The 23,164-nt window shown below is 41.8% G+C and overlaps 1 protein-coding gene across 2 annotated transcripts; it reads left to right on the top strand.

The window, feature by feature from the left end:
* Nucleotides 1-3,747: 3,747 nt before the first annotated feature.
* Nucleotides 3,748-21,626, top strand: ENTPD4 (ectonucleoside triphosphate diphosphohydrolase 4). 2 transcript variants are annotated; one of them, XM_074940283.1, is made up of 14 exons: nucleotides 3,748-3,878; nucleotides 6,070-6,180; nucleotides 6,650-6,776; nucleotides 8,829-9,023; nucleotides 10,156-10,361; nucleotides 12,208-12,358; nucleotides 12,453-12,556; nucleotides 14,237-14,296; nucleotides 14,615-14,745; nucleotides 16,469-16,635; nucleotides 18,146-18,470; nucleotides 18,970-19,055; nucleotides 19,910-20,071; nucleotides 20,454-21,626. In XM_074940283.1, exons 3-14 carry the CDS (start codon nucleotides 6,769-6,771, stop codon nucleotides 20,680-20,682), a joined length of 1,824 nt encoding a protein of 607 aa, XP_074796384.1. In that variant the 5' UTR covers nucleotides 3,748-3,878; nucleotides 6,070-6,180; nucleotides 6,650-6,768; the 3' UTR covers nucleotides 20,683-21,626. The 2 variants fall into 2 exon arrangements, with proteins under 2 accessions (XP_074796384.1, XP_074796382.1); XM_074940281.1 differs by having other exon boundaries at nucleotides 14,615-14,769.
* Nucleotides 21,627-23,164: the final 1,538 nt, after the last annotated feature.

Genomic DNA, 23,164 nt, shown 5'->3' with positions numbered 1-23,164 from the left:
TTTGACTGAAAACATGATATGCGCACATGTCAAGGAAACTTTCACTGCACCGAAACTGTCAGCACTGGCATGTTTTATGTTGATTGTAAATTTAAAACATATTTAGCAGATCAATAATGCCTTTCTATAGTGCCTTCCACCTGAGGATCTCAAAGAACATTAATTAAACCTCACAAATTCCTTCAGACGTAAGCAAGGGATATTTAGGGATTCACCATTGAAATGTAGCCACCTCTGGAATAGAACATGATGGATGTTTAACACAGTACAGTAGCACTCTACACAATATGTTAGTGCAAGAAGTGAAGAAGCCCTTATCGATCTGAAATTGTAGAGTGAATTTAGGTTGGCATTTGTCTCGGATTAAATTGCAAACTCTTCAGAGCAGCGACTGTCTTTTGTGTTCTGTTTGTATAGTGCCTAGCACAGTGGTGTCCTAAACTATGATTTGGGCCTCTAGGCATTCCTACAATAGCATAAATAAAATAATAATAATAATTAGTAGCAGGGTTAATATTCAAACAGATACCGAAAGTGCACTGGGACCTTGAATGACCACAACCTGGCTGGATTTTGGTTTCGAATTTAAATGGGTTTCTACCAGCGTGCAGGAGGATGAAATGGGGCTGATGCCCCAGCCCATTATAGAACCATCTGGATAGATGTAGTGTAGATGCCAGTGCACTGTCTACACTAGAGCTTCTACTGCTGATACCACTGGAAGATATAAAAAGAAATCTAGTGTTGATCCATCTTTTGTGAAAGATTCAATTCCACATGTCCTCCAATGAGGGCTGAAAAAGCTCCAACTGCAGTTCTCTGATCGTCCAATGAGTCCTTCAGCAGAAACAGGGAAGATGAGACTTGATATTCCTGCTATTTAAAGTAAAAAAAAATGAACCAACTCGTTTAAATAAAGTTCAAGCTAAAACGGTTCCCAGTCCTGAGCGGCCAGTTTTGTGGACAGGACCAAATAATGGCCCCAATCCCATCAACGTTTATACAAGTGAATTTAATTAGCAGAGAACCGAAATATTTTTGCATGATATATAACCACTGAGTCAGATTATTCATATACTTAAAATTAAGCCTGGGGGTGCCTGTCAGATTGAGACCCAGATGAGAACAGTGTTTAAATAATTTTGTAAACTAGACAGAACTATTGTTGACATGTATAATCCCTACCGGGATTTATATTTTATATTGTAAATGTTCACATTACCCAAAGCCATGTTTCCCACAAAGATTGACCTCAAGTCACTTCTTATCAAAATAAGACAAACAGCATCTCCACTTAGACACATTTTAAATGTTATACAAAAATCTTTTAGCTCTCTTCCAATTAGCAGGCTCCCCAACCTAAACTACTGGCTGGAAGAGCCATTGGCATTACCAGTAAATAGATGTGAAGAAAAACAGACACACTTTATCAGATACATTCCAGTCTGGGGTGTGAACTTTATGCTATTATCAACTCAGACATAGGTGATGGGTCCAGTGTTAATGGAAAGACTTACTAAAAAGCCTGTTGATACAGGTAGAGTGGCTGAATCATAGAAGTGTAGGACTGGAAGGGACCTCAAGAGGTCATCTAGTCCAGTCCCTTGCACTCACGGCAGGAGTATGTAATAAGTAGACCATTCCTGACAATAAGATTAAGGAGACACTACAGTGGCAATTTTCAGAGAAGCAGCCGTGTTAGTCTGTATCCGCAAAAAGAACAGGAGTACTTGTGGCACCTTAGAGACTAACAAATTTATTTGAACATAAGCTTTCGTGAGCTACAGCTCACTTCATCGGATGCATGCAGTGGAAAATACAGTGGGGAGATTTTATATACACAGAGAACATGAAACAATGGGTGCTACTATACACACTGTAATGAGAGTGATCAGGTAAGGTGAGCTATTACCAGCAGGAGAGAAATAAAACAAACACCTTTTGTAGTGATAATCAAGGTGGGCCATTTCCAGCAGTTGACAAGAACGTGTGAGGAATGGCGGGGGATAAACATGGGGAAATAGTTTTACTTTGTGTAATGACACATCCACTCCCAGTCTTTATTCAAGCCCAATGTAATGGTGTTCAGTTTGCAAATTAATTCCAATTCAGCAGTCTCTCGTTGGAGTCTGTTTTTGAAGTTTTTTTGTTGAAGAATTGCAACTTTTAGGTCTGTAACCGAGTGTCCGGAGAGATTGAAGTCTTTCAGTGTTCTGTTTCTTGGTTCCATTTTAATGATCTGATAGACTGTGGAATACAATTGAGCTGCATGTGAAATTGTTTAATGTTTATATCCAAGGATGGATTTGCAGATAAAGACCAATACCAAGTGCTCATAAAGACTAAGCAATAAAACTTCTTAAAGTGCATTTGTGAGGACAATGCCTTTGTTAAGATCGCATGTGGATTTGTGACGGAAAGGTGCTCCAGTCTGTTAGTCAACATGCAGAAATAAAACAATCTATAGGCAAAGCATTCCAAAGTGTGAGCTGAATCCTGCAAATACATCTGCACAAAAACAACTCCCATGTGGAAGTGTTTGTAGGATCAGACCCAAAGCAGGCAGGATGAAATCCTGGCCCCACTAGTGTCAACAGCAAAACTCTCATTGACTTCAAAGGGGGCAGGATTTTACCTGCAGTGTTCTTCGAAGTGCACAGTGCCCTCAGTGTGCACAGTTGCAGGATCAGGCCTTCAGTGTGCAATGTTTTTATAAGTGCAGTGCCACCAGCCTGCAACATTTGAGGAGTCTCGTGTGATATTTGATGTTTTTTCTTTAAGTCCCAGTTCCTGGACTAGAGTGATTATGTGAGAATCTCAGCTTTCATTTAAAAACACCATTAGATGTCTAGGCCCTGGGGCTGTACAGAAAAGCTTGAAACTGTGATCCAAGTACCAGAATCCAAAAGGTAAATAAAAAGAAGCCCAGTTTTAAAAAATCTTATGATTTTAAAACCAATCCCGTGATTTTTTTGGGTCCCGAGACTGATGATTTTTATAACATGTGGGGTTACCAGTACTGTATGTGTGCAGTGGCCTAGGTGTGAAGTTACAGGACTGATTCCTAAGCGTCTAGAGTGTTTGTAAGTAGTGCCAAAGATTTCAGATATAAATACAGTAGTGGTCTGTTAATACACATAGAGCTGGAAGAACCTTTAGTATCTGTGCCGCAAAATTGCATTTAAAAAGGGGCTGTGTTAATTGTTAATTTCAATTCTGATGGAAATCTGCAATGGTTCAATACTCTGGAAAGCTAAATAAATAAACATTGGGGAGGTCAATGAGCAGCCCCTGCTGGCCCAGCATGAACCCCACGTGAGGGACAGTTAAATAGCCACTTAATTATTTGCCTGGATCCCTTACACAGCAGCTGCCCTGCCGTAACTAAGCCCCCACTATACCTGACCCTAGCCATGCCCCCAGCCCACTCCTAGCCAGGCTCCCATCATGCCTGGCGCTAGCCAGACTCCCATCATGCTTTACCTTAGCCAGGCTCCCAGCTGACACCTAGCTCCCATGATGCTTTGCCTTAGCCAGACTCCCATCATGCTTTACCTTAGCCAGGCTCCCAGCTGACACCTAGCTCCCATGATGCTTTGCCTTAGCCAGACTCCCATCATGCCTTGTTGCCCTACCCCAGCCCCCATCTCAGCCCCGCCCCAACCTCTAGTCACGCCCCCCCGGCCCACGCAGACCAATCCTTAGCCCAGCCCATTGCCTTTTCCTCCCCTCCCCTTAGCTTCTCGTGGGCTTACCGCGTGAAGGCCGGCGTCCTTACGTCACGTCCGGCGTGCGGGACCCGGAAGTGGGAATGGTTGAGGTGTCGCTACGCGCCGCGGCGGTGCCGGGGCTGAGCCAAGCCGGAGCGAGACCAGCGGGTAGGAGCAGGGTCGGGGTTGCGGGAGTGGGCGTCGGGGGAGGAGTCGCCTCGTTTTCCTCCCCCACCGGAGCATCGGGCCGGGAGGGGCTGTGGTCCGATGGCTAGAGCCAGGGCCTGGGGGCCGGACGCCTGGGTTCCTTCCATCCCCTGGCTTGGGAAAGCAATGGGACGAAGGGGGGCTGGGACTCCTGGGTCTGTTCTCGGTTCGGTGGGGGAGGGGAGAGACTGGGAAGCCGGACTCCTGGGTTCCATCCCTTGGATGGGGACTCCTGGGTTCTGTTTCTGGCCCTCGAAGGGGAGGAGGAGAGACTGGGAGGCCGGACTCCTGGGTTCTATTTCTGGTTCTAGAAGGGGGGGACTGGGAAGCCGGACTCCTGGGTTCTGTTCTGGGGGGGGCGGGAGGGCTGGGACTCCTGGGTTCCTTTCCCAGTTCTAGGATGGGGTAAGCGGGTTACAGCAGGCGGGAACTAGAAGTGTGGCTTCCAGGGTTCTCTTTCTGAGTCTAGGAATCATAGAATCATAGAATATCAAGGCTGAAGAGACCTCAGGAGGTCATCTAGTCCAACCCCTGCTCAAAGCAGGACCAATCCCCAATTTTTGCCCCAGATCCTTAAATGGCCCCCTCAAGGATTGAACTCACAACCCTGGGTTTAGCAAGCCAATGCTCAAACCACTGAGCTATCCCTCCCCGCGCCCCTGAGGAGGGGAATGAGGTCCTAGGGAACTAGGGCAGGGGGGGCACTGGGAGCTAAGACTGCTGGGATCTGCCCTGATTCTGCTGTGTTGCTCACTATGTGGCCACCTGGGGCCAGTCACTTCCCCGCTCTGTGATAGAATGAGTGAATTGTGGCTTGTGAAAATGTTGGGGTTGGAAAGGTTTATATAAGAGTTTGGCGTTATTATCCTTTTGCTTTGGGCCGGTCTACACTGCCGGTGAAGTCGATGTAACTTACCTCGCTCAGGGATGTGGAAAGGACACTCTTGCGGAGGTGGAGTCATTATGCTGACGGGAGAGCACTTTCCTGTCAGCATAGCACGTCTTCACCACAGGTGCTACAGAGAAGCAGCTGCATTGGTGTAGCCATGCCAATGTAGTGTGCTCGTGTAGACTTGCCCTAAGCAGTAGTAACGTTCCTGAGCTGCTGTCCTTACCTTGCTAATCAAACCATACGCTGCACTGTGACCCTACAGGTTTGCACCCTGTTACTTTCCTTCAAACAAACCCTCTCTGAATACAGAATTTAAATTCTGTCATCTGGGTCAGTAAAGTTTATCTGCCTCCCGTTGCTAAAGGCCACGCAGACCTTGAAATATTGATCTTTCCAGGCTTCTGTAGTATTGAAGGACACCGTTTTACTGACTGCAGCACTAACAGAGGATTGGCTGTTTTTCTAACCTAACTCTCAAAATGTCTTGTAGCATCTTCGTTGTACAGCATATCTGCTAGAATAATTAAGGCTGGCTGATATGTCATTTTGTAAATGAGACTTTGAAAACACTCTCATATTCAAGGCAATGATAGTGGTTGTTGCATTTGCTATGTGGATTTTTGAGCTGAGGGAGAAAAAGCATCTGGTGATCCAGGTCTCACAACGTCTTTCAAAAAGAGTTTTTCCTTACTCCACTGAGGTTTGTGAACCAGAGTGCTTTTTTAACCTGTAATCTGGATTTACGGAATCGTTGATTGACATGACGGTTCGAGTAAAAGTGGGCACGTGTGACCATAAATAAGAATCGTACATCCGAAATTATTTTGAAATAGTAACTTTTTACTTATTTAATAAAGGAACATTGCCAATATGAAACCTAGACAAGCTTAAAAAATATAAAGCAGAAGAAGACAAAAGTAGTTCTGGGTATTACATATGCCTGACAGTTTCCATGGCAATTTGTGGTTTCAGAATTATATTTACATGGTTTTAATGTTTCTCTCCATGGTTATTGTTTGAAGCCCACACAGACATGAAACTGATTATAGGAAAGGTGCTGTCACATGGGAAAGTAAACTGAAAAAGGTGTATTTTTTCTTTCCCTCAGTTGTAAATGTTGTTTTTAACAATGGTAGATAAAAATCACATGTCCGAAATTTTTGTAAACGGGTAGGTTTCCTCTGTTGAAATGTGTTGACGCTGGTGTGGATCAAATTCCAATTTAATTATTCAGATTTTTTCCTTAAATTCTCCCTGCAGTTCCAACTTGATTCACTGTTCTTCAGCACCACCCGTCCTGAGCTTTTTATATGGTGTTGCTGTGCACTGCTACAGCTGCTGTTCCATCTCATTGGTGGTTGCATTTCAGTGGTAAGTGATCCATGCATATAATTCATTCAGTATATATTTAGGGCTTCAATTTCACAATTTCACACCCATACATCCATATGGGATCCCATCAACCAACTGTGCAGATCCTACTGCAGTATTGGGGCCTATGTTTGTAAAGTGCTTTGGCATTAATTGGAAAGAAATGCTTTATTTAAGAATATTCATGAAATGTAGTCTGGATTTATTGCTTTTTGTGTTTGAAATGTTGAAAATCCTCCAGAAGAATACAGTTGGAATGATTTATATTTGGGGGGCTGCCATCCCTGTTGGTGATTTACGAGAGCTAAAGATAAACTTCTCAAAATGAGCTTCTCTACCACATATGCTGCAAGGAGTATATAAACCTAATCCTAATAAGTGTTTGACTTCATTCGGGCTCCTGAATTACAGGATTGGGGCCTTAGTGAGAAGATCACTTTTTAATTTAACTAAAATCTGTGTTATACAGGAATAGAAAAACGATGGCTCTGGGGAGGATCCATGTGCCTTATAAATCTGGAATGTCTGGATGATACTAGAACACAAGCTACTTTGCCTGACTGCCTGCCCTGATCAGAATATCCCAACATGGGAAGGTGAGACTCTAAAACTAATCCTCAATATCAAACAGCTAGAGTTGCAGGATGGTGAATACAGGGCTGCAATCCTAGAAATCTTGAACTCCAATCCCAGCTCTGAGGTTTGAGTGCCTCTAAATCTGGGCATCCACTCAATCTCTTTTTTTCCCATAGTTCTATAATGGGGACATTGAGGATTAGTTGGTTAGTTATTTGGAAATTGTTCTGAAAATAAAAAGTGACGAATCTTGGATCACATTTCTGCTGAACATGATTATGCAAAGCTAAGAATAAATGCAGAATAGAGGTGTTAGAATTATAAAGCACTTTCACTGTAACACCATCCTCCAGAGCACAACAGATTGAGTGCCATGAAACAATGGTATTAAAAGAAAGTAAGTACAGTGGCATTTAATATAGCTCCATTAAAATGCAAATTAAGCTAGATCATATTGCCTTTATATAAATCCATGATACGCTCACATCTTGAATATTGTGTGCGGATGTGGTTGCCCCATCTCAAAAAAGCTATATTGGAATTGGAAAGGGCAAACGGCCGCCATATGAGGAGAGATTAATAAGACTGGGACTTTTCAGCTTGGAAAAAAGACAACGAAGAGGAGATATGATAGAGGTCTATAAAATCATGACTGGTGTGGAGAAAGTAAATATGGAAGCGTTATTTACTCCTTCTCATAACACAAGAACTAGGGGTCACCAAAATACATTAATAGGCAGCAGGTTTAAAACAAACAAAAGGAAGTATTTTTTCACACAATGCACGGTCAACCTGTGGAACTGCTTGCCAGAGGCTGTTGTGAAGGCCAAGGCTATAACAGGGTTCAAAAAAGAACTAGGTACGTTCATGGAGAATAGATCCATCAATGGCTATTAGCCAGGATGGGCAGGAATGGTGTCCCTAGCCTCTTTGTTTGCCAGAAGCTGGGAACGGGCAACGGGATGGATCGCTTGATGATTACCTGTTCTGTTCATTCCCTCTGCAGAAGAGAAGAATGAGGGGGGATTTGATAGCTGCTTTCAACTACCTGAAAGGGGGTTCCAAAGAGGATGGCTCTAGACTGTTCTCAATGGTAGCAGATGACAGAACGAGGAGTAATGGTCTCAAGTTGCAATGGGGGAGGTTTAGATTGGATATTAGGAAAAACTTTTTCACTAGGAGGGTGGTGAAACACTGGAATGCATTACCTAGGGAGGTGGTAGAATCTCCTTCCTTAGAGGTTTTTAAGGTCAGGCTTGACAAAGCCCTGGCTGGAATGATTTAACTGGGAATTGGTCCTGCTTCGAGCAGGGGGTTGGACTAGATGACCTTCTGGGGTCCCTTCCAACCCTGATATTCTATGATTCTCTGGGGCACCTGGCATTGGCCACTGTTGGAAAAGAGGACACTGGGCTAGATAGACCTTTGGTCTGACAAAGTATGGCCATTCTTATCAGAAAGGGTTTTAACAGTTTTATATTCAAAACTCATTCTGATATGTTTGTGCTAATGAGCCTTATGAAAGAAGCTTTTGTTATGCAGCTTTTAAAACTTGTTGGGCATGGATTCTGAAGCAGAAATTAAGAACTGTAAAGTTTGTGGTGTGGAATAGAATGCTGCATGTGTCAAACACTTGACTAAGCTCATGTACTATCATAGTGCTGAAGTATTTGGGTTTCCAGCTTGTTTGCATTTTACAAAGGCAAAACCTCTGTTAACGCTGGATGTCATTGACACATAAGCAAAACCTGAGTAGGAGGCCTATGCAACGTTAAGATTTTGGTAGTTAAAGTTCTGTTTGATGACTGAAATTGTAGGATGCATGTTCCGACAGAAAGGTGTTTGTTGGCTGTTAAACTTGTGATGATAATTCTTTGAGCATTCAGGGTGTAATCTTGATCCCACTGAGTTTAGTGTAATTTTATTAGTAACAGGAGCAGGTCCTTTGTATGTACCTTTAAAGTTGGAAGTTCATTTAAGTATTTGTTCAAATTCTTAGCCAGTTTTGAGAAGGCTTAGCTCCCTGCGTTTAGGATGCATTTCAAACAGTCTGTCTCCTTTATGCATTTCAGGATCAGCATCTCCTGTTTGTTTCCTGCTTCCTGGCACTTCAGCATCTCCCCAGTGGGGTGTCCTCGTATACTGAACACCACTTTGCGACAAATTATTGTCATTGGTATACTTGCTGCTGCCGGCTCCTTGCTTTATTATTCCCTTGTCATCCGGAATAAATATGGGCGTTTGTACAGGGATAAAAAGTTTCACAGGTGAGGACTAATATAACGTTCAGGACAGGAAATGAACATAACTCAGGTGTTCCATGTTGATCACTTCAAACAGTTGAACCAGCGAGTAGTGATTGGGTCTCCTGATGTGTACGAAGTGGCATGGAAAAATAAATTGACTGAAAGCCTTTTATGTAAGATGCTACTCACTGAAATCAGTCTTGGAGGAATCTTTCCTCTCTCCAAACCTTGTATATTACTTTTGGGGTAATTTCACACTTGTTGTTTTTTGTATTTTGAAGGCAAAGGCGTAAAATCCTAAACAAGCTTGTAAGTGAGGTCTGGTGCTTCCTTCGTTGGCTGCAGATTTGCAGGACAGCAGCCAGGAAGGAAGTGCAGGAATGTGCCAAGCCCCAGCTTCAGGAAGGTTTGCAGGGATGCAGCAAAGGAAGGAAGCACTCGGACATACCTTCCCTGGCTGCAGTCTCCCCTCCCAATCATAGGCAGATTTGCAGGGCTGCAGGGAGACGTATCGTGCATGTCGCAGTGCTTCCTCCCCGAGTTGCAGCTCTGCACATCTATCTTTTGCTTATTGACAACCTTCAGATAATAGCAACTCTTTGCTGGCAACAGAGAGATTGCTAATAAGGGGAATCGACTGTATATGAATGTCTATATGTTGCATAATTGTATTTTAAATTTTTTCACTCGTGTTTCTCTTTAGATGTACCTCTCCTCACTTAAAATTGCTTTTAGTTTATTAACTATTAATCTTTCCAATAATTTAGCATGTTTGATTTGTCCTTATCTCCACATATAAAGGGTGGAAGGAGAAGTGCTGTGTAGTAGATAACATTTCTGACGGGGAGTCGGAAACTCCTGGCTTCCACTTCCAGCTCTGCCACCAGCAACTGTATGATTTTGGGCAGACATTTCTCTTCCCTGTGCTTCATGTTGTCCCTGTGCAAAATGACGATAATGCTTAGAAATCTCATAATGTGTGGTATGTCTTAAGGTCTATTAAAAAAAAAAAAAAAAAACCCAACCACTGTTGCCTTCTATTAAAGGACCTCACAATTTTTTTTAGTCTGGTATATCAAATCACATTTGTAATACAAATATATATATAAACAAAACCTTATTCCCAATAGACATTAGCCACTTTTTCTTCTAGATACCTTGCTCGAGTGACTGACACTGAAGCTACAGATACTAGCAATCCCAATCTGAACTATGGCATCGTGGTAGACTGTGGCAGCAGCGGGTCTAGGATCTTTGTGTATTGTTGGCCAAGACACAATGGCAACCCGCATGATCTGTTGGACATCAAGCAAATGAGGGACAAAAACAGAAAACCAGTGGTTATGAAAATTAAACCAGGTATGAAAAACCCTAATATTCAGTCATTTTTTCTAAACAGCTGATTATCTAACCCAAAACAATATTCAAGATTCATATTAAAATCCCAAGGCTTCATTTTTCAGAAGAGAGCTGACTTCTTTTTTAATTTTGGAGTCTAGTAGCTACACCTGGTCTCTAGGCATATTTGAATCATTAGGTGTATTTCATAAACAGCCTTTGATAAGGGCCTCCGAGTAATAAATAGAACAGTGTTGCAATTTCTTGAAAATTATCTTAATTTTAAAACCATCTGAAAATTAAGCTTGTTGAAATGTTATCATAATGTAGCTTGCTCCCGTCTCCAGTCATAAAAATAATCATGCCAGGTTGGCAGAGAAAATAGGGCTTTTAACTTCAAAACCAAAAACTGTTTCCTGCTGCCTGAAAGGTCAGTTGGAATACAAACAACCAATCTATGTCCCTCTTTTAAAATATCTTAGATGCAAGTATAAATTAAGGAGTAATAAATCATATTTAGGCATATCAATAAAGCAGTTCTTGCCACAGATTATTTAAAATTGTTTCATATCAAATTATATAGTAATGGCTGGATTGCAGTGGCTTCCCAAAGGACTATGAAATGGACAACTACATTATTGTAGTCCTCCATCAACTTCATCTGTGTTTGGTTTGAAAGGTGCTTTATTCAGCTTTACAGTTTGTTACAATGCTGCCAATGTGGAGGTAGGAGGTACCTATAAGCATCACAGGTTGAGCTGTCAGTTAAATAACCAGTTCTGCTCAGTTAGAATCAGTTTTGATTCTGTTATTTTGGTAAACAAGTAGTGGGTGTGCGTGTGTTTGGTTTTAAATGTTTCAGAGACAAATTCAAAAAAGTGATAATGGGCTGAACTATAGATTGTGGCCATTGTTTATTGGTTAGAATAGGAGTCAGACCTGAGTTATCTTCTCGCGTCTGCAGTTAACTCACTAGGTGACCTTAAGTCATTTAACTTCTGTACAGAAGTTACCTCCATCTTTCAGAGCGGGAAATACTTCTTGCTCAGGGTTTATAAAGTTTACTATTTGTAAAATGCTGTAAGGTCTTAGGTGAAATGCAAAGTTATTTTTAATTGATAAATGGAATCTGTCTCAAATTTGGAAGTAAACAATTGGGTAACTTAGTGGAACAACGTATTTGAATAATTTAAAAACTGACTGTTTGCTTAAACTCTTATTTTAAAAGTTCCCATCTCCTTTTGAAGTCCAATCCATGTCTTCCTGTTGCATAGTTCTCATGCCATTGTGTGAAAATATCTGTGTATGCTGACCATGGAAATGCTGCTGGTGACAGCATAGCAAGCACTGTTCTGATCACAATGAGGATTGGGCCCAAGTCTGTGCTGAGCATTTAAGAGTTATATTAATCTTAACCTAAAAACCACAATGAACTGAAACATCTAGACATGGGAGCAGGGTGAGGTAAACTGCATTTCAGAACTTTAGAACTTCACTACCTTATATTGATCCAGCCAAAAAGAAATTACCATGAATTCTTATGAGGGTTATATATAGCATAGATACTTTAATAGTATTTTGTACTTGGTTTGTGCCTTGCATTGACTGTTAGCTGGAAAGTTATTAGTAGAGCAAGTCTTCTTTAGTTTTTAAGTAATTCCCTTACACACATTAACTGATTGTGAGCCCCTTTCTTACAAAACTGGTTAGCAGTTGCAAATAGCTGACTTTACGTAAAAATAATTACTTTAAATCTTCAAAGCCTATGAGGTTTAAAAAAAAAAAAAAAACAAGTTTGATGCTTTTATGTGAAAGAAACTCTTACTTTATACTTGGCCCTTCCTCATTCATCTGTCTGTTTCTCTAGGCATTTCAGAGTTTGCTAGCTCTCCTGAAAGAGTCAGTGATTATATTTCTCCACTTCTGAACTTTGCTGCAGAACACGTGCCCCGTGCAAAACACAAAGAAACTCCTCTCTATATCCTCTGTACTGCAGGGATGAGAATCCTGCCTGAGAGGTGAATAGGTACCTTATTTCTTTCAATATTTAGTTTAAAGATCTTAGTGCTTTGAGTAGTTTAACCGTTGTTCAAAATGTTGGTAATTTTGCAGCCAGCAGAAGGCAATACTAGAAGATCTGCTCACTGATATTCCTGTGCATTTTGATTTTCTGTTTTCGGACTCTCATGCAGAAGTTATTTCAGGGAAACAGGAAGGTAAGTTAATGCTGTAGAAGAAAAGAGTTTTAACGTATTTTTGTTCCTTTCCAGTCCCGTTTGGTTAAATTCTTGTTGTTTCTGGCTTGTCCAAATGCTTGGTAAGTTAAGAGTTCTTATGTCTCAACAGCAACTGTTTTGCATCCTGGTCAAAAGCAAAAAGTGCCCCAATAATTTATGAGAAACGTCATCTAAAATCAGGAGAAATAACAAATGCCTCCTTATTTAGCTGTCAGGCCACATGTGTCCATTTTTCTCTTATTTCTGACGTCATCCAGTCCAATATAATAGGATTCCAAGGAAGGTTGTGCAATCCCCATCACTGGAGATTTTTAAGAACAGGTTGGACAAACACTTGTCAGGGATGATCTAGGTTTTCTTGGTCCTGCCTCAGTGCAGGGGGCTGTACTAGATGACCTCACAAAATCCCTTCCAGCCCTGTATTTCTGATTGTATGAAAAAAGTAGTCTTTTTAGAAACATATATGCTCACTGTAGAGGAAGAATAGTTGGCTATGACTGGCTTATAGATAAGGCTCTGTGGTTGTCACGGATTCCTTAGCTTTTTTCCATGACTTCTGCAGTGGCTGCTGGTGTGCCTGGTCAGGGGCCGCCTGAACAGCTGACGAAGCCCCTGGGCCCGTCGCACCGGCTGCTGCTGGGGCCGTCTCGCCCCCCTGCTCCCCAGCAGCTGGAGTTTGGGTTGGGGGGGGGGCCCTCAGGGCTGGGGATTGGCATGTGGGGAAGTGCTTATGTAGGGCAGGTTCCCTGGAAGGGCGAGAGGAACTCCCCTCCCTCAGCTCCTAGCGATACGTACTGCCTCTCCCGGCAGGCACCACCCCACAATTCCCATTTGCTGCAGTTCCCAGCCAATGGGAGCTGCAGAACCGGGGCTTAGGGCAGAGCGGAGGCAGCACAAGGCACTTAGGAGCTGAGTAGGGAGCACCCGCTGGGCCCCCCCGGGCTGTCTCGCTGAGTCAATATTCCCCTCTTCCCACTCCCCACCCCCCCAACTTTTAGTCAGGCGTATATAGTAAAAGTCAGGACAGGTCATGGCCCATGAATTTTTGTTTACTGACCAGTTTAGAGTAGCAGCTGTGTTAGTCTGTATTCGCAAAAAGAAAAGGAGTACTTGTGGCACCGTAGAGACTAACCAATTTATTTGAGCCTAAGCTTTTGTGAGTTACAGCTCACTTCATCGGATGCATTCGATGAAGTGAGCTGTAGCTCACAAAAGCTTAGGCTCAAATAAATTGGTTAGTCTCTACGGTGCCACAAGTACTCCTTTTGTTTACTGCCCAGGACCTGTCCTTGACTTCTATTAAAAATACCCATGACTACAATGTAGCCTTACTTATAGATGACAAGATCTTCCCATTTTATTCTGATTTTTTTTGTTACTTAAAAACTTGCCTTAAAGAATGACTTAACTACTGAATGGTTAAACTAATGAACTTTATGAGAATTGTTTGAGTATTTTAGGTGACAAAAACTGTTAAATTTTGAAGCAATGCTTATAAAAAGTTTCTGTGTCTAACACAGTTGACATACAATGTGTTAACAAGTGAAATGAACATAAAGATAAGTGAGGGAGACTAAACTGTAATAGGTTTTTAAAAAGCTACCAGATGGTCTAACATTTTTTTACAATTTTGCTTTTTTTTTTTTTAAATGCTTCTAGGAGTGTATGCGTGGATTGGCATCAACTTTGTTTTGGGACGATTTGAACATATTGATGATGGCAAGTATATTAATTATATTTTAGAAGGAACTTCCTGTATATTATCAACACATGGGGGTGGAAGTGAAGTGCCAGATAATTAGTTTTTAATGAGTGTCTTCAAATAGGCACATTGGAGCATACCAGTCACACACTGTGCAAAGAGCAATACCTAAATTTCACAGGACTAGTCCAGTGATTCATGTTCAATATTAAATTTTGTAATTAACAACACAGCAGTTCAATGGAAGGTGCTCTTTCTCTTTGAGTTTGATACTGCTTCAGATCCCATCCCAAATGTATTTCTCAGGATTGCCAGCTATCTGTTTTGTGTTCCAGAGGATGATGCAGTAGTGGAGGTGCATATCCCTACCAGTGAGAACAAAGAAGCCATCATTCGTAAGAGGACAGTGGGTATTCTCGACATGGGTGGTGTGTCGACCCAGATAGCATATGAAGTCCCTAAAACTGTAAGCTTTGCCTCTTCACAGCAGGTTATTATCTGTACATTTTTTCTGTTTTTAACCCATATCCATTGGTTTTTGTTTCATTACATCACATCCCAACACCAGGCAAGAGAAGATGTGACCACGAGTCCCTCATCAGCTAAGCAATTCATTTGTGTTTTGTTCATTTGCAAAAAATAAGTTGATAAAGCATGGTGGAAAGTTCATTTGTACAAGTATTTAACTTTCTTAATTGGATTTTTCTAAGCAGACTTGTACTTAAGAGTTTTCATGCTAAAAGTTGTGTAATTCCCGCACGAGAAGGGAGCTGTATTTATTTGTCATGTAATTTCCCTTGATAAGCTAGAACATGAGAAAATGATCAAAGTAACAGGTCACTGTGTTAAACAAAATGTTTTATGTGCACTACACAGTATATGTGCTGTGGAAGAGACGAGAACTAACTTTGTTTCTAAATTTCAAATGGAACCATATGACTTATTTTAATCTCAAAAGTATGTATTGATTTTTAGGGCAAATCCTGAAGTCTTGAATAAGGCAAACTCCCATTGACTTCCTGGTGAATTTGCCAGAGGAGAGACTGTGTATAAGAAACACAGGCTTTGACCCACAATACATGATTAAAACAAAACAGTTTTTATTTAAGCGGTCTGTAAAATTGCATTTTTCCTCGTTCTGAACAATTGAATTACCAAGCTCTGCCTCTTCAGATAGAGGGCAGAATTGTCCTCTTTCCTCAAAAGATCTACTGCAATATTCTTCCCCTTCTCCCTACACACATCTGTGGGATATGCCCATATATAGGAAGAGGATACTGGAGTGGAAATCTAATTGGAGACTTCTTTAAAAACTTGGAATTCAATACCAATGTTAATGGGGGATCATCTTAATCTTTGAAATACATACCATCTGGGCTCCTTATTTTATTACAAGTCTTTGACAAAGCACTTATACTTTAAGTGTTTCAAAAATTGAACAGGGAGAGGAAACTGACTATTTGTGCTATTAAAAAAAAAAAAAAAAAAAAATTGTCCTCTGAACTAAAGATGAATTTGATAGTTCGAGAGGTTGTAAAGAATTGTTTACCAGCATATCGTTTTATAAGGCACTATCTGAACTTGGGGTCAGATGTTAGATCTAAAGAGTTTTGGTGATGCCTTGGTACTCCCTCTGCCCTCTTGACCAAGCAAATGTCTGTGATGTGTGTGAGCCTGCTACTGCAGATGCTGCAACCCCCACACACTGTTACGCCAGTTCCCTTTGCACCTTCTACTTGTCTTCGCTACCGGGGTAAATCAACTTAAGTTACGCTACTCCAGCTACGTGAATATCGCTCTCTGGTCGACTTCCCGTACTCTTCTCGGAGAGCTGGAGTACCAGGGTCTACCGGAGAGCACTCTGCCATTGATTTAGCAGGTCTTTGCTAGACCCGCTAAATCGATCCCTGCTACATCGATTGCCGCAGCATCAATCTCCCTGTAGTGAAGACCATCGCAAAGTGTCGGAACTGGTGTTTTCTCTGAAGTGCTTCAGAAATTTTGACAAGCAATTTTGGGACATGTCTGAGGCAATCTGAGTGAGAGTGGCTGAATGCAGAGTCTCTGAGAACCGATCTGAGATGACACTTCAGTGCCTGTAGCACTCCAGTGTTCATAGGCTTGTTGTGACTAGCTTTGCTTTGTATTGCAAAAGTCTCTCTAATCTCCTGTCACTTCGGTGCTTGCAGGAGGAAGTAGCCAAAAACTTACTTGCAGAGTTCAATTTGGGCTGTGATGCTCATCAGACCGAGCACGTGTACAGAGTGTACGTAGCGACGTTCCTTGGTTTTGGTGGGAATGCAGCACGGCAGAGATACGAGGACAGTATATTTACCAACACAATGTTTAGAAACAGGTAATTTGCTGTGTGGTTGATTGCATATTATAAATGCTTAAACTGTCCTGAAAACCCAAGCAAAATGTAGACCTCCTAAATAGACACATCTAAAATTGTTGAGCAGTATACTGTCCCTCTTTAAATACTATTCCTACTCATTCCCTAACTTGAATACTCTGGAACCTTGATAGACTGAAATAGGTTTGTGACCCACAAATGGCAGAAGTCTGATGTTCAGAGAATGGCTAGCTCAGCAGGAGTCAAGTGCTTTAATGCTGCCGCATGGCTTTACTCTCAGTGCTACGGAACTGTCCTGCTGCAGGGAAGAAAGCGTGGACTGGGAGAACCACCTAAGCCTGCTTTCATGATCCAAAGTGTTTGGTGTTCCCAAGACCTGCCATTCCAGCAAATTATTTTGAAGCTCTGTTCTAGGAAAGAGTCAATTTTCATACAAGTGCTGTGTATGACCATTGAGATTGCTGATGGAGGAATTATTCCTTCAGCCACAGGAGGGCCTGGGAGCATTTGAATGAGCCCATGTGAGGTTCTCAGACTTCACTGAGCCAAGCAGTCTGTTCTAGCTGTATAGTTAACTGCAGGTGCCAAATGTCTGACTGGATAAATAGAATAGTTGGTTTTCTTTTTTGGGGCTGGGGGAGAATTCTCTGACTCACCCTCAAAACAGAAATCTCCTCCAGATCCCACACTGCATCAGCCTGGAGCAGTCCTACTCAGACTGAAGCGTGGGAGCCACAAGTAGCTCTTTAATGTGCCTGCGGCGGCGGCTCTTTGCAGCACATGCTATTGAAACACGGTGTGATTTAATGATTAACCAGTCAGGATGCGTTTACTGTGTTGTTAACCAATTAAGTTATCAAGCTGCACTAAGTTATTAACTTCGCTTATTTTAGTTTGTGTGCACAGTGTCCACACGGGGGAGTTACAGCACAGCACCTTGCTGTTGACACCACCTTGATCCAAAATGTGGGGCACTGTCGACGGGGCCTTAGAATCCATTTTAGCTGCACCTCTACTTGTGTGTGTGGTTTTTTTATTTTTTTGTACCAACTTCCAGTTACTGTTTTTTATGAAACTTTTGTTTAATTATGCTAATTAAAGACTTTGGCATCCGTTAGCCAAGCTGTAACCGGAGTAGCGATGCAGCTGTTGTTTCTGGTAGCTTGAGCATTCTGAATAAAGCCTGCTCTGCACCGAGGCATTTTTAGATGCACTTCATGGAGTTAGTGTAAAATCTTAACATAATACAAAAAATCTGCAGTGGCTTGAATTTTTGTTCCCTCTGTCTCCGGGCCAAATGGCTTGTAGCTCCGGTAGATCTAGCGCAGCGTGCCTGACTTCATGTACTCTGTATGATGGTTTCTGAATGCAAAAGTAGGTGCCAAAACTTGCTCCAGTCAGAATGACTTGGTCTTCATTCTATCTGTTTTGATGATGTAACTTTGTCCGAAATAGGATTTTGAGCGTACTGTACCTGCGATTGTTTCAACTGTGCTTAATTTTACGACAGACTTCTGGGTAAACAGACTGGTATGACTTCTGAGTCTCCCTACCTGGACCCTTGCCTGCCTCTAGAGGTTGAGGATGAAATCCGACAGAATGGACAGACACTGTACATGCGAGGGACTGGAGATTTTAATCTGTGTCGTGAAATTATTCAGCCTCTCATGAATAAGACCAATGAAACCCAGACCTCTTTAAACGGCATCTATCAGCCTGCAGTGCACTTCCAGAACAGCGAGTTTTATGGCTTCTCTGAGTTCTTCTACTGTACTGAAGATGTATTGCGTATGGGGGGAGACTACAGTGCTGCTAAATTTATTAAAGCTGCAAAGGTGAAGTATAGTTGTGGTATAATCTTCCTAGTAATCCAAAACAGCGTCCACTCCTGAAACTGGGGCAATGAGGCTTTTCTTTTGGAATCCAAACTCCTTTTACCTATATAACTGACAGTAGCTCATTGTCTGGCCTCATCGGGGTTTTCTCATGAGAACGATTCGCTACTACATAATAGTAGAGGGATTCGAGGATGAGCAAGATCCTCTGGAGTTCAGTTCTCAAATTCTGGGCTGGAACTGTAGAAAACTCAGGCCGTACTCTTACACTTGAAAAATGTAACTACAGTCTCTTTATCTGTCATGCAGCAGATGTGCTTCAAATCATATAAAAGGAGACCAGAACACAAACCAACTGTGACCCGCTAAGTTTTTGCCAGCCTTCCCTTGACTTTTATTTTTAAATTCCATTTCATTGTTTATAAAGCTGCTTATCCATTGGCATCACATATTTTCCTTAATTTAGTATGTAAACAGAGCCTTTTTTTGTTTCGTTAAGGATTATTGTGCCACTAAGTGGTCTGTCCTGCAGGAACGGTTTGACCGTGGTCTTTATGCATCACATGCTGATCTGCATAGATTGAAGTGAGTATTCATGTTTGTACAGCAGAAATCATTTGTGCAGAGTTGCCAGAAGAGAAGCGTCATGCCCAAATGACTGATTTTAAAACATTGTTGTATGTGGCGTAGGTGTAGCTGTGTCAGTCCCAGGATATTAGAGAGAGAAAGTGGGTCTCTCTCATTTTAAAAAGGCATTGGAAATCTGAATGCAAGTTTTATAGATTCCCAGGCCAGAAGGGACCTATTGTGATCAGGTTGAGTGAAACTTAATTGCATCCGCTATAAGAGAGCTTGATCGTAAACCAGTGTCGCTCTTTAGCTCTTGGAGTATGGGAAGCAATCTTGTAATGCATTTTTATTGCGGTTTTTAAAACTTTTTAATGAAATCTGAGGTATCTTCGTGTGTCACTGATTGGCAGGACAGGTGTTACCTTGCGGTGTAGTTTCGTGATTGGAGCAGGTGACTAGGAATCGAGGCTTCCGTGTTGCTTTCCAGTCTCATTGTGCTTGGTGCCATCCCTTCATAAAAGAGGGGTGGGGGGGGGAAACAAGCCCCCAGTTCTTGTGAGGCCCAAAACAGCTAACCCACATCAGTACTGGATCGGAGAAGAAGAGTGGGCTTAAATCGTAAGAGATCGGTTAACCCGCTGTCACCTGTAAGACAGGCACAGAGAAGACCTAACGTATATAATGTGGAAAACCATTGGGCCTGGGGCTATCTATATTCTTGTCTTTACAGTGGGTTATAAACCCCTCAGAGCAGGGATCTGAATCTTGTATATCTAAGTGCTGTGTGACCCGATGGCACTGTGTAAGTAGTATTAAAAAATGAAAAATCAAACGACACATAACCAGCCTTTATTCTGCTTGTTCTATAGGTATCAGTGTTTTAAGTCTTCCTGGATGTACGAAGTGTTCCACAGTGGTTTCTCTTTTCCCATCAACTACAGCAATTTAAAAACTGCTCTGCAGGTTTATGATAAGGAAGTGCAATGGACTTTGGGAGCCATCCTTTACCGAACACGATTTTTACCTTTAAGGTACTGTTTGTTTTTGCAAATGGTTAGGTGCAAGGCTTGGATGGTGGGGTGGCTTAATATGAAAGCAGGTGGCGAACAAGAGCAGAGGAAACATTGCTTCAAGTTTAGCATATAAAACACTTTGTACGTAGGGCCTGGGTGCTTATTTTAAATCTAAGCATGTCTAGTAAAAATCTCTGCGGATAAAAAACAAATGCCAGCAAGTCAGCCAGATTCCTCTTGTCTTCAGATACCTCAACGACAGTAATGGTTGCTGAGATGTGTTTAGTGTACGTGCTTTCAGTTTTTGTGGTAAGATGATCAAAAGGCAATTTTTTTGCCTTGCTGAAGGATTGAAGTCCTGTTTCCTGTTTTGTACGTGTTTTCCCCCTTTGTTTCTCAGAGACATCCAGCAAGAGAACTTCAGAGGAAATCACTCCCACTGGAGGGGCTTCTCCTTTGTTTACAATCACTACTTGTTCTTCGTCTGTTTTCTGATTGTGCTGCTGTCCATTGTGCTGTATCTGCTGAGGCTGAGACGGATTCACCGGAGAATGCTGCGCAATGGCTCATCCGCTTCCCTCTGGCTTGAGGAAGGCCTCCCACCGCAGAAGATTCCAGGAGCCTTATGAAACACCAGGATAAAGAGCCTCCTTATTAGACTTTTTAAAGTACAAGCCATTTTTTTTTACCTCAGGGTTTCTCCCTTTTATTTTTTTCCCCCCGTCTGTCCTCCCCTCCCGCCCCTCCAAAAATCATATGAGGAAACCTCTCCCAGCAGTATTGAACTCAGCAAGAGCTTTGGAAACAACTTAGATTATGGGAAATCGAGGTCAGACTACGCCGAATGGACGAGAGAATATCTGCCAAAAATATTTTTTAAAATTAATTTAAAAAAGTAAATGCACTTTCACGTTAAAGGGGAGGGGAAGTCAAGACTTGATGCCAGTAAATGAATAAATGGAGGCAGCTTATGGTAACAGAATGATTGGTTTCTCTTTCTTCAGTAAAATATTGAAATATCACTTATCTAGGTAGGATGAGTGGATATAGCTGTGCATATTTTTGTTCAAGTCCATGGTTGATATCACTCAGCTTCTAAACTCTCAGCCTCCTAAATCAAGAAAAAGGAAGTGTGGGGTTTTTTGAGAAGCAGTAACAAATGGACCTGTTAAAATGTGAAAAGCTGACATCTTAAGTTTTGAGGTACTGCAACGGAAGAGAAACATGTATTGTGGCTACTGCTGTGTTTATGCAAAACACAACTGAAATCATTGCTTCGTTTAGTCATTATAGGTTTCGCCTTGATGTCTCAGAAGCATAGTTTTGTGGTGGCAAAAGTGATTTCTTTTTAATCCTTCATTTGACAGTGTTTCATGATGGTCCAGAGATCTCCCTGAAACTCTCAAAGCTTGAAAGGACTGGAAAATGCACAGACTTCAGTTAGTGCACATTGTCTTTATTTTTGTTCTTTCCTGGTATAACTTCTTACCTGTTAATTTATATTTTATTTAAAACAATATTAGTTTTACTTGAAAGCAAACTTGTTCATGATTAAAAGTGGCATTTATATGAACCTCTGGTTGATGAAAACTTTATTATCCTATATAAAACAGTGCCGGCGCTTGCTTCTAACATGACCGTTATAAATCACCTGCCATGGTGAGTATAAATGTGTTATGAAACTTGATGCAAGTCTTAATATTGGAATCCCCCGCCCCCCAGCTTCTGAAGAGAGCTGACTTTTGTCCATTTTTTTAAAACTAAGAGCAAACAGATCTGTGGGTGGTTTGTATGTTTTCACTTCCTGTTTTGGACTGTTGTAGCGTGATCGGATATGCAGTTTGAGGGAGTTAAGCTCCATCCCAGAAGTTGCTGCACTTCATTAGTGGATGAAGAGATTCCCCAATCAGTGAGCAGGAAAAGATATTGGGGATGGATCTGTCTTGTGCCTGTATCAGGGCCATTGTTCAATCTTGTAAACACGGCTTGCTGTATGATAGAAATTTCCAAGTATATCAAATCTCTTTCCTCAGAGGCCTGTTGTGTGGCATAATTAATGTCGGTAGAGCTCTTAAAGCTCCCCTTAACTTAGAGCTGAAGAGATGCAAAGTATTTTACACTGCAGGTCTGACTAGGACATCACTATGTAGCTGACGGCTACAGCGTGAGCCGCATTTAAAACACTGGTTACTCCAGAAAAGCAGCCGCTTGGCAGGCATAGTAAGCATAATGTTTCAATCAGTTTTTAGAACATAGATCAGAACTACAGCAAAGCGCTTACCAAAGACCATGCTGACCTGATGCTATCTAAATTTTCAGAGCTACTTAGTGTGTGCTGACCTAAAGCACGCTGCTACTTTGGAAAAGGAAAATGGTTGCCATGAGTGGGAGGACTGGCTGTTTCTGTATGTTATGGGCCCAAGCCTGTAAACTTTTACAAGTGTAGTTATGCTTTCTCCAGTGGGAGAACACTTCCAGAATTGGGACTCAAGTTTTAGAACCAATCACTGTAAGTGTTGAGGAGATCTTACCTTCTAAAGCGAATACAATTTCAAGAACAGGTTTGCTTTAAATGTAAAAAACGCAGCTTGCCAGTAGCATTTTAACCTTTGTTTCCAGGTTTCAAAACAGTCTTTTAGCTGTACAACTTCCAAGGAGTTGAAAGGAGATGGGGGAGTGATTTAAGGAGAAGTTAGGCTAAATTCTCCTGCAAAAATCCTCCAGGCACTTATATTCACAAAAAGAAACTTTCTCGTATCTCCAGCTCAAGGAATTGTGCCTTTTTGTATATTGTAGATAATCTACGTAGCACTGACACGGTATCTGACTGAGCACTTCATATGTATTAATTTTATTATCACAACCCCCGTGAGGCAGGGAGGAATTATCCCCATTTCACAGATGGAAATCTGAAACACCGAGACTAATGATTTACCTGTGGTCTGGAGCAGAGACTAGAACCCATATTTCCTGAGTCCTAGCCCAGATCTTAGCTTGATGACCATCCTGTATATTCCTCTCGGGCCAAATTAAGCCGCCTGCTGTATAGCATCAGGGTGTAGGAGGTTTCCAGGTAATTCAAGTGCCCACACAGAGGCAGAAGTTGCCTGT

This window comes from Natator depressus, chromosome 26 (genome assembly GCF_965152275.1).
Source record: "Natator depressus isolate rNatDep1 chromosome 26, rNatDep2.hap1, whole genome shotgun sequence".
NCBI lineage: Eukaryota > Metazoa > Chordata > Testudines > Cheloniidae > Natator > Natator depressus.
Note: the sequence above shows the minus strand (reverse complement) of the source record. Positions and strands in the feature narration are given on the sequence as shown.

What these genes read in the sequence shown, in the direction of transcription:
- ENTPD4 (XM_074940281.1), top strand. An exon ending in AGGGATAAAAAGTTTCACAG is followed by an intron (nt 9,024 to 10,155) that starts GTGAGGACTAAT and finishes TTTTTCTTCTAG; the next exon opens with ATACCTTGCTCGAGTGACTG. An exon ending in AATTTATTAAAGCTGCAAAG is followed by an intron (nt 18,471 to 18,969) that starts GTGAAGTATAGT and finishes TGTTTCGTTAAG; the next exon opens with GATTATTGTGCCACTAAGTG.